Raw genomic sequence first — 14205 nt, 5'->3', positions numbered from 1 at the left:
TCAAATTTTTCTTCTTATTAGATTGTTATTGAATGATTCAGAAAAAGAGAGTACAATGATCCATATCTTCATCCATACAACTATCCAACAAAAAAATCAACTAAACAAAAACCATGAAATGAACTCAACAATGCTCATACTGAAAACCCTAATTGTAAAGCCTGTAATGAACTGTCACTATCCGTGGTCAACTAGCGAACACTGTGAGTAATGAGTAAAAATTTCAAATAACTGAAAAGCAACATTTAGATCTTGGTCGCATGGAAGAAGAGTCATGCATGCGACTGGGAGGTTCCAGTCACTCCATTGAACCTATAATCCAACGATTGTGGTCGAAGTCAGCGTTTAGAAAGCCAACGACTGTGATTCTGAAACCCTAGATTCCAATTGCATGGAGGATGTGTTGTGTGTGCAACTAAGATGCTTCAGTTGCATGGATGAGTCGTCCAACGAGCGACTGTGGTTGAGTTCTTCCTGTATCATGTCTACAACTGAGGCCCAAAACCCTAAAACAAAGATGTAAGCTTCAAACCCTGCAATTTTATCTTTGAGTGAGCCCATTCCTCCACAGACGTGCCTCAGACTTGTGTGAGCCAAAACCAAGAAAGAGAATAGAAGAGTGACTCATGATGATGTCCAAATGAGGTAGAGGTAACTTGTGTTTATAGCCTAACAAAGGTGTCCACTTTTCTTTAGGGCCGACTTGATTAAATATGCACATGTGGGCTTATAATTCAAAAATACACTTTAACTTATCTAAATTAGATGATATTTAGGTCGATTTTGGTCCTCTCAAAAAGAGGAATTCAATGCAATCATTATCTCCATCAAATGAGTTGTCCAATGTGGAATTTGACCATAGTTGCATAATTTAACAAGATATTGGTATTTATACTCTATTTCCAAATCATCTCCACACCTAAATTTTGAAAAAGTTTTAAAAAAATTAGTTCGTAACTAAGTTTTTTAAATGAATCTAAATGAACATGAAATGCTCGATTTATCTCCAAAAAGTCTTATATATTTAATAGGACTACATTTTAAAGAACACAAATGAATCTTTGTGGAAAATATTATGATGAAATTATAAACACTTGGTCACAAAAATTTTGGTAGAATGGTATGGAAATGGATTCAATGTAAAAATGAATTATAAAACATCATGAATTATAAAATATTAAGGGTTATGAAATGGTATTATCAAGATAAGTTTGATTTCAATTAAATATTTTTTATGATAGTTTAATTCCCCAAAAATGGTTTTCATCCTCAACTCTTCCTTATGAAGTTTGAACCTCAAATCTAATAGAGACCAAACCCCACTCAAACCAACTAATTTACACCTCATAAATAACTTAAATTTTTAATTGTGTAAGTCATATCCTCTTTATATATATATATATATATATATATAAAATAAAATTTCCTAAATACTAATACTAAAATAAAATAATCTAACTTTAAAAATTTTACATAGAATGGAACTATATAGAATGGAAATATGTTTAATGAAAATTTCAAATTATGTTTGTTTTTCTTAAATTATCTAATAATATTATTATTTATTTATATTTATTAAAATACGAAATTTAATAATATTTTGTAACATTACAAATATTTCTATAATTATTGATATGTATATTTTAAAATCAAATTTATTTTAAATATAAATATTTAATAATTAATTATTTTAAAAAATATTAATCTAATAAATAATATAATTAATATATTAAAATTTAATAAAAATAATTAAAGTTCGGATAAAATGATAAAAGTAGAAGTTTGTAACTAAAAAGTATGTCGATTATGATGTGCAAACTCATCTGCGTCTATTCTAATTGTGTATAAAATTATAAATATTATAAAACAAATTTGTTTGTAAATAAAAAATCGCTGGGATATTTGACTTTTAGCGAGAAGAATTAAAATTCCAAAAAGTAAAATGATGTATATCTTTGAAAAATATACTAAATGCGAAAATGTTGATCACGAGGAACAGACCTCAACTAAAAGTCGAAAAAAGTCATCCAATATCATTAAACCAATACCAAAACCCCAGAAATAAAAGCCCAAAGAAATAATCCTCCACTGCACTGCAGCCTTCTCCAGTGCCTCTGTTGGAAGCTCTACATCCAGTCCGACAAGTCCCAGTCCGACAAGTCACAGTCCGACAAGTAACAACGACTAGGCATCCCATACCAGATATTGTCCTCTGCACTACGCTCTTTCTGCTTTGCATCACGCTCTTCCTCGGAAATGTCGCCGAAAGTAACGAGTTTTTGATATTTCAATGATTGAGCTGGAAGCAGCAGCTCATCCACTTCTATAGGACACCCTACTATCCTCAGCCACGAAAGCTGCACGAGACCATCAAGCCCTCCTATCTTCCTCAATGCATTACAAGAAATCAATTCCATCTCTTTGAGTGTTACGGGCAATGCCCCAACCTGCACTAGATCACTGCAACAAGAGATGTTCAGATTGCGAAGGTTGGGACAAACACCTTCCGGAAAGGATATCTCCCGTATTTCTGTCTTTAAAAGATATAACTCCTCTAGCTTAACCATCATACCTTTCTCAGCGGAAGAAGAATCCAATTCATTCAACTTCACTCTTTTTGCTCTGGACGATTCTGGTAATAATGCCGTATCTCCTTCTCCTCCTTCATCCTCCTTTTTAAATGGAAGTTCCCGTAAAGGACATCGCCATATCCTTAAATGCTCCAGATTGTTCAGCTTCATGACAGCTGGTGGTAAGTATTGTATTCCACATTCACCTATCCTCAACTCTGTCAACTGAGTCAACAGTCCAATGGACTCGGGCAGACACTGCAATTTCTCGCATCCATACAAACACAGTTCCTTCAAACTCTTCAGGTAACCGAACGAAGGTGGAAGCACTTCCAGCGAAGGGCTTCTTAACCTCATGTATTCCAAATTGCTTAGCCCTGCAATATCATTCGGTAACTCTTTCAAGTTTGCACCCTGCAAAGCCATCCTTTCCAACCACGGTGGACGTGCAACTCGGGGAAGCAATGGATCCATTTGGAGACAATAGTCCTCCCCCTCCCCATCTGACCATTCCTCAACTAACCATTCCTCAACTAACCATTCAAGGGTGATTATATTTCCAAGCGTTTCACTGGAAATGATCAAACTCAAATTCAAATGCAGATGTTTAAGTCGCGATAGATTCCAAAATGAAGTTGGAAGCATCTTCAAATTTTCGCACGCAACCAGATCGATCCCTTCGAGGCTTGTCAGATTTCCAAAGGACTCTGGAAGCATTTTCAACCTTGTGCACCCACTCAGAACGATCTTTTGGAGGCTTGTCAGATTTCCAAAAGAATCTGGAAGCATCTCCAAACATGTGCACCCATTCAGATAGATATTTTGGAGGCTTGTCAGATTTCCAAAAGAATCTGGAAGCATCTCCAAACTATCACATATACTTAAATCGATGTGTCGGAGATTTGTGAGACTCCCTAAGGAGTCTGGTAGCATCTTCAAACTTCTACATCCATGCAGATTGATCTCCTGAATATTTGTTGAAAGCATCTTCGAGGAACCTGGAAGCGTCTCCAACTTTGGGCAGTCCACGATATGTAGACATAGGAGATTTCTCAAATTCCACAGAGAATCTGGAAGCATCTTTAAGTTTTCACAACGAGACAGACGGAGAAATTGGAGATTTGACAAATTCCCCAAGGAATCTGGAAGATAATTCAAACTGCGACAGTCCCGCAGATCGATCTTTTGGAGGCTTGTCAGATTTCCAAAGGACTCTGGAAGCATTTTCAACCTTGTGCACATACGTAGATCGATCTCTTGGAGGCTTGTCAGATTTCCAAAGGACTCTGGAAGCATTTCCAAACTTCTGCACCATCTCAGATCGATCCTTTGGAGGCTTGTCAGATTTCCAAAAGAATCTGGAAGCATCTCCAAACTTGTACAGTAATCTAAATTGATGAGTTGGAGATTCACATTTGTTAAGGAGTTTGGAATCCTCTTCAAACTCTTGCACGCAACCAGACGAATGTCTAGGAGATTTGTCAAATTCCCGAAAGAGTCTGGAAGCATCTCCAAACTATCACAACAATTTAAACAGATGTGTCGGAGATTTGTGAGACTCCCTAAGGAGTCTGGTAGCATCTTCAAACTTGTACATCCACCCAGATTGATCTCCTGAATATTTGTTGAAAGCATCTTCGAAGAACCTGGAAGCGTCTCCAACTTTGGGCATTTCTTGATATGTAGACATCGGAGATTTCTCAAATTCCACAGAGAATCTGGAAGCATCTTTAATTTTTCACAATGAGACAGACGGAGAAATTGGAGATTTGACAAATTCCCCAAGGAATCTGGAAGATAATTCAAACTATTACAGCTCCGCAGACTGAGATATTGGAGATTGGACAAGTTCCCCAAGGACTTTGGAAGATCTTTGAAATCCTGACATCCTTGCAAGCAGATGTGTTGGAGATTTGTCAATTTAGCCAAATCTCCAAAGCCGGTGAATTTTGTGCAATTTTCTACTATTAGATATTTCAACGAGCAAAGATCGTAAAATTCTTCTGGCAATGCTGTTCTTAGAAGAGCTCCCGAATAAGAAGCAGACGGCTGTTGAAGGCGCAGTACAACGTCCGGCAGGAAAACGTCTCGCAGCACGGCGTTTTGTAGCACAATCTTTTGAAGGTGCTTCAACTGTCCTATTGACTTCGGAAACTCTAAAAGTGGAGCATCAAGAATCAATTCCTCCAACTGCAAAGGCGCCTGCATTGTTCACACATCCATCATCATAAGAAAAAAAAAAAAGCATCCTGATTCTCATTTATAAATTACTACAGCTACATCTACGTACCTGTTGTTCCTCCCACAATCTTTTTAATCTTTTCCCGGAAACTTCTAAAACTCTTAAATCCCGCATTGGAATCCAAGAAGGCAGGGAATCGAAGGGACACTCCTTCCAGCGAAGCCATACGAGCTTTGGTGAGCGCACCGAAGGTAAGATGCGTTCAACATAATGGCCTTGAGTATCCATAAGTTGTAATTTCCTGATCCGCGACACTTGTGCTTCATTCAATGACAACAACTCCTTGGTGCAAATTCCGCGCACTTCTGGATTTACCTATTCGGATTACAAAAACAATAGATAGTATAACATTTTAAAACTGGCCTTACTTGGAATAGGAAATCTTGGAAGTTGCTAACATATTCAAAAGTTTGCCATGAACGAAGCACTTACAGATGGTGATTCTTCCAACAGATCACGAAGTCTCTCTCCGGAATTCCAAACACGATGTGCCGTTAATCTTGAAGCAATATGTCTCCCCCAGTCCCTGAGGTGATCATGCATTCTTATTTCTTTATCTTTACAGAATATGTCAGTGCTGAAGTCAAAACTAACAAAACCAGGATCGACACCATAGGGCAGGCACTGCTCCAGTGGTGGCATTCTAACGTCTACAAGGCATTTGTACTGGAGATTTCTGAAGCCTGACAAACCTTGCCAACCTGATCCGTTCCATATTTTTATCCACTTATCCATGTCTTCTCCTATTGCAAAACAAGCGATATCTAAAAATATTTGCTGCTCCTGTTCACGCAGGGAGTCATAACTAATTCTAATTACTGCCCCTATGTCAACAGGTAGTGTTTCGCTAAGTCCATCCAGTTCCTGCTGCCAAAGACATAGGTCATCTTCGCCATAAAGACGAGACCCAATTAATTCCAGCGATAGCGGTAATCCATCGCAGGCCTTTAAAAATCCATCTACGAAATTTTCATATTTTGGCAGTGGATCTAACTGAGAGAAGGCATGCGAGCAGAAAAGCTGTAGGGAGTGTATTCTATTGAGCCCCCTAAGGTGATAGATGGATGACTCTGCAATTCTTGCTCTTATAAGTAAACCCTTGTCACGACTTGTAAACAGGATCAAACTCCTTGGATGAACAACATCCTTAATTGGCAAGAAGGCACGTAGTTGATCTAAATGGTCTACATCATCTAATATTACAAGAACTTTATCATCTTTCAGATTCTCTTTAAGTTGCCCTATACCTTCGTTCCAATGATTAATTTCAATACGTACACCTTTAAGGTGCTTAAGTAGATCAATCTGTAGAGAATGTAAATAATTTCTGGCTCCATTTTCCCGCACATTGAACAGAAAGGAAGATGCTCCATATTCTGATCTATGACGATTAAAATACTCTTTGGCAAGCGTGGTTTTTCCGATTCCACCAGCACCCACGATCCCCACAACTTTGGCCTCCGGGCGCCCTTCTTCATGCGATAGCACTGTAGTTTGAAGCTCTTGCATTTTTTCTTCTAAACCCGTTGGAAATTTTGCCACATCCAACGGTGGTTTTGGAACCTTTTCCCGCACGGTCTCTATGACCTTCTCCAAGAGCTCTTCATTGTTGCTGAATAACCATTGAGAAGTAAGATAACAACTGAGAAAACCCTAACTAAGCTGTTATGTAACTATCAAGCAAACAAAATACAAATTACAGATTGGGATAGTGGCAGATGCTTACCCCTTAAAGGCATCCAAATCAAAGCCGCTTATTTTCGCCACACGACAAAGAGCGTCTCTCCATTTCTGAATGGTCTGCAAATCATATCGCTTCTTCTCTTCGTGGATGCGAAGGGCTTCCGTGTATCTTCCTGCATACTGGAGTTCAGAAGGGTTTACGTTGTAAAACACTGGCAGAATAACAGCAGCCCTCGACTCCATGGAAGTAACCATGAGGACGAGTTCTTCGAGGCACCATTTGGACTCTGCATAACGTGGAGAGAATATCGCGACGTGGACAGAGGCGACTCCAATAGCTGCTTCTATTTGCGGGAAAATGTCGCATCCAACCTTCATTTCTGGGTCGTCCAAAAATACTTGCAATCCAGAGCAAGTAAGGCGATGATAGAGATCCTTGGCAAAAGTGGCCTTAACATCAGGCCCGCGATGGTTGAGAAAAACGTCATAACGGGGATAGGGAGCCGAAGCAGGAGAGGCCATGGAGGAAGAAGATGCCATTAGAAGTGGTATTTGATATTGGATAGATAGAAATCAGAGCGAGATGAAGTGAATGCAATGAAACAGAAAGCCAAACGCAGAGAGTTGTCTTCTCAGCTTTCCTTCCTTCAAAAGAAAAGCAGTCCTACTTTTTGTGATGCCAAAGTTGCACGCGCTCCAATTATTTCATATCGTAGGGGAAATTCGTGCGAATTTCGTCCATAACTTTTACACAGATGCCAAAGTGCACGCGTACCAATTTTTTCTTGTGGTACAGGAAATTTGTGAGACTTTCGTCTATGTGGACCATAGATTTCATTTCATTTTAGATACAGGCCCTGCGAAAATTGCGCATGCCCTAAAACCCTGCCCCTGCCCTTCGGAATTATCGCGTGGCCTTTAACCTCGCCGATGGAATTTGACGGGCAAATTCACCCGTCAAATACGTGCACCTATGGTGGAGTCGCCGTGTCAGTTACTTCATTGAGCGTACAGGCGACGCGACATAAAGATGTTAGCACTTTATCACGTTGAATACATGTATGTGTATAGGACCCACAATGTCAAATACATTAATCAATTTCAAAGTGTTTACACTGCTCCATAAGAGATCAACCCTTCTTTTGAAAAAAATGGACTTTTACATTTCCCACAATAAAACACTAACTTGTTTTCGAAGGAAAGCTTAACAAAACAGGGTCATAAATATAATTAAAAAAAATTTAAATATTTTACACTAACCTGTTTACAAAAGAAAGTTTAATAAAACACGGTGATAAATATAATTAAAAATAATATAAAGAAACTTAAATATTTCCTTTATATTAAAATAGTTTATTAATAAATTTTTATTTTGTTATTGCATAAAATAAAGCGGCCAAATTTAGGGCTTTTGATCAAAGAGGTTTATAAAAAGAAAATCAGATTCTATAAGCATTGTAAATATATTTATAATAATAATTATATTGTCAATTGATTTTAAATGTGTGTGTTTTCGTTTTTTTAATATTAAAGGTTTGTGTTGAAGAATATGAAAAAAATATAATTTTTAAAGTAATATTTATATATTTATTTTCAATCATATATTATTTATTAAAAATACTAATTAAATTTAAGATTTCTAATGAATTTTGTTGTGTAAAAGGTTGGGAATTTGATAAGGCCATAATTTTGTTTGAAAAAATATTTTTCATTTAAATTTGACCATTTTGTTTTTCAAATAAATTTATTTATAATAATTATATTGAGAATTGATTTTAAATGTGTTTGCGTTTTCGTTTTTTTTTAATATTAAAGATTTGCGTCCAAGAATATGGAAAAAATATAAATTTTAAAATAAAAGTTATATATTTATTTTCAATCATATATTATATATTAAAAAAAATTAAATTTAAGTTTTCTAATAAATTTTGTTTTGTAAAAGGTTGGGAATTTGATAAGGCCATAATTTTGTTTGGAAAATTATTTTTCACTTAAATTTGACATTTTGTTTTTCAAAAATTATGATAGGAGTGTTTGAATCTTTGTTTTGATGGTGGAAATAGATTCAACATCATAAAAAATGTTTGGGGGGGCCAGCTTGACAGTTATAACTCATATTTCCTAAAATCTATACCAGAATTTTCACTATTTTCCAGACAACGTTGTGACCTACTTAGACTACTCTATTTGATATGTATTCAAATTCTAGGAATTTTATGATATTCAAGTTAACTATGAGATAAAAACGAAGTAGTTCATAAAATCAATATGAAAGTGAATAATTAATTTGTTTACATATATATAGTTTTTAGTGTAAAGTATGACTTGAATGGGTTTAATAGTTAAGAACATATGTTCTGTCATAAAAGGTCATAATTTCAAAGTTTCAATTTAGAGGTGGGTAGAGTATGTACATTTCCATAGACTTTATCAAGCATTAAGGTGAGTCCATTATCCCACAAATAAAGGTTCATAGACCAAACCATTCTACTATCTAACTTGGCCATAACTTTAATCTTTACCAGTATAGATCCATCTTAACCACTGATGTAGCAAATTTTACTAGTATAGATCCATCTTAACCACAAATGTGGCAATCCTCTGGAACTATCAAATCTTTTAAGGTGTAATGAAAAATGTTTGCATCTAGAGAGATTTTATCCCTGTCATTGCTTGATAGCTATCAAATCTTTTAAGGTGTAATGAAAAATGTTTGCATCTACAGAGATTCGATCCCTCTCATTGCTTGATAGATTTGTGCTCTTTCTATCTCTCTACACACACGATGTAAATTATTCATTGTTTAAATTGCATTTTTTGAATGTATAAATGGATTTTATGTCTTCAAAATCCCCTTGGGATTTGCATTAAGTAAATTACACAGTTTAACACAACAAATATTTGATGGATTTTAAACAAAAAAATAAATATTTTATTTTATTTGAATTACATGATTTACATGTTACTTAATAACACTATCATCACTATTTGAGCTATCCCATTGGATAAGTACATGTGGATATTATTTAACCCTACATCTTGTTTTTTTTTTATTGAAAACTTACATTATTAAATGCAATATATTAATTTTATATAATAAAAAAAAAAATTGTAAGTTTGGTAGGAGTCCTTGATTTTCAAGTTTACATGTCTATTATTCACCCCGCTATTTCCTATGCTATAGGGTATTGAATGCCTTGACAGTGACCGTGACAATGGAGGATTCTGACATTTGCTTTCACCGTAAACCCATGTACATAATTTTTCTAGCAAATACACCTTCCGCTTAACGGTTGATGATCCCCATGGTCATGATGGCCAATAAATAATGTTTGCAGTCATACAATATGTAATCCAGTCTGGCAAAATTAATGTTGAAAACCAATTTGAAGTGAATTCAAATTTGAATTTCCAAGGGCGCTATTTTATTTATTCCAATATCTGGTGCTTTTAATTAATTAATCTTTTATCGCAGCTTGGCCCTTTTCATTTTTGTGATAACCTCGAGTAAGCACTTTGCGTCTTGCAAGTTTTCCATGGCTCCTGGCTATGGATGTTTATATTCCAGAAGATTATGTTAGAAGGCACTGCAAGCCAAATATATCGATGCAAAAACTAGATGGTCTACTCTCTTTCAACGATGTGGAGGCTATTATTATTATCTTGCTCTTATTATTATTATTTTTACACTGGTCTTCCCCTCTTGTCTTACGTGTTTTATCATGATTTGTCTGATCTTCTGAAATCAACTCCCCTCTTGTCTTACGTGTCTTACCATGATCTGTCGGATCTTATGTTAGACGATTAAACTGTTTTCCACCGTTAATCAAAAATATTGTTATAACTAAAAATAATAGTTGAAACTTGATCCTTTTCTTGGAGCAACAAGGAGCAGTGAAGCCTCAATTGAGAGAAGGTAGATGGCCATGGCTTGCCTCGCAGAATATCATCCTCCTCTATCTTATCCATCCATGAAACCTCTTGTTGTTTTGCCCCTGTCTAGCAAGTTTCCTGCGTATCCCTGCCAAAGAGGATTTCTTACTTATCCATGCCAAAGAGGGTTTCCTGTCCAGGGAAAGTCTAATTTGACACCTCTACCATGGTATTCCACTGCCCTCATCTCATCTCGGTTCCCCATTTTGGCATTTTTCTGCCCTCATCTCATCTCGGTTCCCCATTTTCCCTTTTTGCATATGAAACAAAACACCTAATTCCATATTTTATTACATTGTAACGAGTTTATTTTTTGTGGCAATGAGTTTCTTTTTTGTGGGAAGATCCTTAGAGCTATGCAATTATCGACCTGCAATTCATTTGACAATCATCGATGTGGTTGAATGACGGTAATGGCATAAAGGTAAAAGAAATCGTAAGCTCTCAGAATCAGTCACTGATCACGAAATGGTGAATTTATGAATTTTATGTCGCTAAATTAGCCTAAATTTTTCTTTAGATCTGTTATTGCTAAAATAAAATCTTTGTTTTATGCTCTCAGCATCAATAACCGATCACGAAATGGTGAATTTAAGAACTTTATTTAGTTAAATTAGCCTAAATTTGTTCTTGCTAAAATAAAATATTTGTTTTAAGCCCTCAGCATCAGTGAACGATCAGAAAATGGTGAATTTATGAACTTTATTTAGCTAAATTAGCCTAAAATTTTCTTTAAATCTGTTCTTGCCAAAATAAAATGTATGCACGAAATTTTTTCTGTATAAATTTTTTCATGTGGAAATGAAATGGATGCATGAAAGAGAATTTTAATAAATCTGTCCTTGCAGTAATAAAATGAGAGCATGAAAAGAGATTTTCTCCAACCTAGTTCTTTCCTAGTTTATAATTACAGATCATAGAAGTACGTTTAGGGAACTAGCTCGCTTGTCGTTCACACCAAATATGAAAAATTCGTTTTTAATGCATGAAATGTTTTTTCTTAATTATATATATGGAAAGAAATACTTTATATATACACTCTACAACGAACCTTAAAAACTTATAACTTGATTTTCTTTATTAGTAGATAGTTATAAAGAACCATAAAAATTATAAATTGATTTTTTTTATTAATAGATAGTTATAAAGAAGTAGATATTTTATTAACACAATATACATTAATAATTTATTTCATATAAATCTTCTATATAGATTGAGAGATACGTTGTATATACACTACACTACGAACCATGAAAATGTATAAATTGATTTTTTTATTAATAGATAGTTATAAAGAAGTAGATATCATGCTAATAAATATATTAACAATTGATTTCTTTTATTTATATAAAAACTGGTTACTTAATATTTATGAGTTATTTTCATCAATATTTATTAAAAATTAATTTATATATAAATATTTTATTTTAGTTATTAATTATATTCATCAATATCATATATAAAATTGTGTAAACTCTCATAATTTACTTTAATTTAAATTATTATTTATCAATTATAACTTTTAATTTATCATTTTTAAAAGTGCGTAAATGATCTTCTCTAAGAAACAAATAGATGGTAGCATATGCACCTTACTTTTCCAATCCTTGTCATTTTTTTTGTAAGCTAAGGTAGATCCTCGTTTTCTATTTATATAAAAGTAAACTGAAACCACATACAGTTAATAGGTGGCCTCTGTAGGAAACAAATAGATGGTAGCATATGCACCTTACTTTTCCAATCCTTGTCAATTTTTTTGTAAGCTAAGGTAGATCCTCATTTTCTATTTATATAAAAGTAAACTGAAACCACATACAGTTAATAGGTGGCCTCAACTTGCCCATTGGGAAACCAAGTCTGTTGGCCACCTATGCATATTGTAAGCCATCCAAAAGCGATAAGTTATCAGTCTTTCTACCCAAGCAATATATACATAACTATTTAAAAACCAGTCTATAGTCTTAGATCCCATAAGCATGCATGTAAAAGAAAGCTAACCGCTAAAAAACAAAATCCTGAGGACATTGAGCTCATCTATTCTTTGAGGTCTTCCGGTTCTGACTTCATTGTCGTTGGATCTTCAGCTGAATCTCTAGGTGCTGGTGTCATTTCAATAATACATGGAAGGTTTCACTGTATACGATCTAGTCTTATGTCCTGCTTGCAGAGTTGGAACTGGATTGTTTGCAAGTCCTTTTTATAGTCAGGCATGTCTCTGACGATCAGCACCATCACCATGGACACTTGCTCCATTACTTTTCCTACTAGTCTTTTCATGAGTCAGTACAGATGCAGGGTTTGTTTAAATTGTGATAGTCTCACTCTGGTGTGTTCCTAGGATCTGGGATATGGTCTTTCCATTCTTCCATCTCGTCCTTAGAGTCCTCTTCTAGAATTCTATCCTCCATTTCTTCAATAATTTCAATAATACATGGAATGTGTCACTGTATACGATCTAGTCTTATGTCCTGCTTGCAGAGTTGGAACTAGATTGTTTGCAAGTCCTTTTTATAGTCAGGCATGTCTCTGACGATCAGCACCATCACCATGGACACTTGCTCCATTACTTTTCCTACTAGTCTTTTCATGAGTCAGTACAGATGCAGGGTTTGTTTAAATTGTGATAGTCTCACTATGGTGTGTTCCTAGGATCTGGGATATGGTCTTTCCATTCTTCCACCTCGTCCTTAGAGTCCTCTTCTAGAATTCTATCCTCCATTTCTTCAATAATTTTTCGGATCCCAGCATTCGTTCCTTCCTTGCATGCTTTTGTTGCCTCCCTCATAGTCTTGTCCATGGGTCTTCTGCCTTTCTTCTGTTCCGAGGTTCCCAAGTCCTTTGGACAAGGACCAAATTTCCCTCGTCCTACGCGACCTCTTCCTTTGGTTGGTCGTTCCATGTCGTCGGTGTCTGCTACCTGTTCATAGTGATCACAATTCAATGCCAGGATAAAATAACCATTACCCATCCAAATACCAATAGCCTCGTGGGGTTTCTGTTCTTCGGTACTACCACCTTTTTGCCTACACTCTATTGCTCCCAATCTTTCAAGTGAACCAGGAGTGGTCTTCACCTTCTCCCTGCTCACCTTGACCTTCCTCTCGATCAGACCCATAGTCTCTGTCTCTCCTCCCCTGTCCCTTCCTCCCGCGTTGAGGTCCCTCAAGCTAACCCATTCCTTATGCGACCCCGTGAGAGCAAATGAAGGGAACTTCGCGCTGGGACTTTCCTCCCATCCCCTACCTTGCTTACCATCGACGCTCTCTCCCCTCGCAACGCTACCTCCTCTACATTTCACCCATTCCTTGCTTGGCTTCCTGCCCAACTCCCCTTCCCAGGCTTGCTCTTCTCTGCTACCATAACTCCCCCTATCTACCCGGAAATTCAACCTGAGGAACTTATCCGGACCCGCAGTCCTCCATTCCACCTAGATAAACTCCTTACTAGTCTCGCAAGCCTTTGCCCTGAGCAAAATGCGCCACTCCCTATTAACTTTTATACCCTCAACCCTGGCTAGAGTCGACGAGAAGCTACCAAGCCACTCTTCCTCACTGCTTTTGCTCTCTCTGCACAACATAACCTCTCCTCGTGGAATTTCCTTGCCAACCTGGCACATGTTCCTTCCACCTCCCGGCATACTGAATTTTCCTTCATGAATTACATAAAGAAAACGATTAACGTACCCATGGTTACTATGCCTGCTTGCTGAATGCGAGTATGGTCGATCCTCCGCTCTCGTTCTTACGCTACTCTGCAATCTAGCCACCCTCTCTTCCC

At 36.3% G+C, this 14205-nt stretch overlaps 1 protein-coding gene across 1 annotated transcript; it reads right to left on the bottom strand.

The window, feature by feature from the left end:
* Nucleotides 1–2007: 2007 nt before the first annotated feature.
* LOC149217743 (uncharacterized) lies at nucleotides 2008–7293 on the bottom strand. Its single transcript, XM_089393074.1, has 4 exons — nucleotides 6539–7293; nucleotides 5245–6424; nucleotides 4861–5127; nucleotides 2008–4772 (listed from the first exon to the last, which is right to left on the bottom strand). The coding sequence occupies exons 1-4, from the start codon at nucleotides 7033–7035 to the stop codon at nucleotides 2127–2129; spliced, it is 4590 nt and encodes a 1529-aa protein (XP_089249200.1). The 5' UTR covers nucleotides 7036–7293; the 3' UTR covers nucleotides 2008–2126.
* Nucleotides 7294–14205: the final 6912 nt, after the last annotated feature.

The sequence above is a fragment of the Pinus tabuliformis genome, chromosome 1_1 (assembly GCF_031772625.1).
Source record: "Pinus tabuliformis cultivar Carrire ecotype Pingquan chromosome 1_1, CPIR1, whole genome shotgun sequence".
NCBI lineage: Eukaryota > Viridiplantae > Streptophyta > Pinopsida > Pinales > Pinaceae > Pinus > Pinus tabuliformis.
Note: the sequence above shows the minus strand (reverse complement) of the source record. Positions and strands in the feature narration are given on the sequence as shown.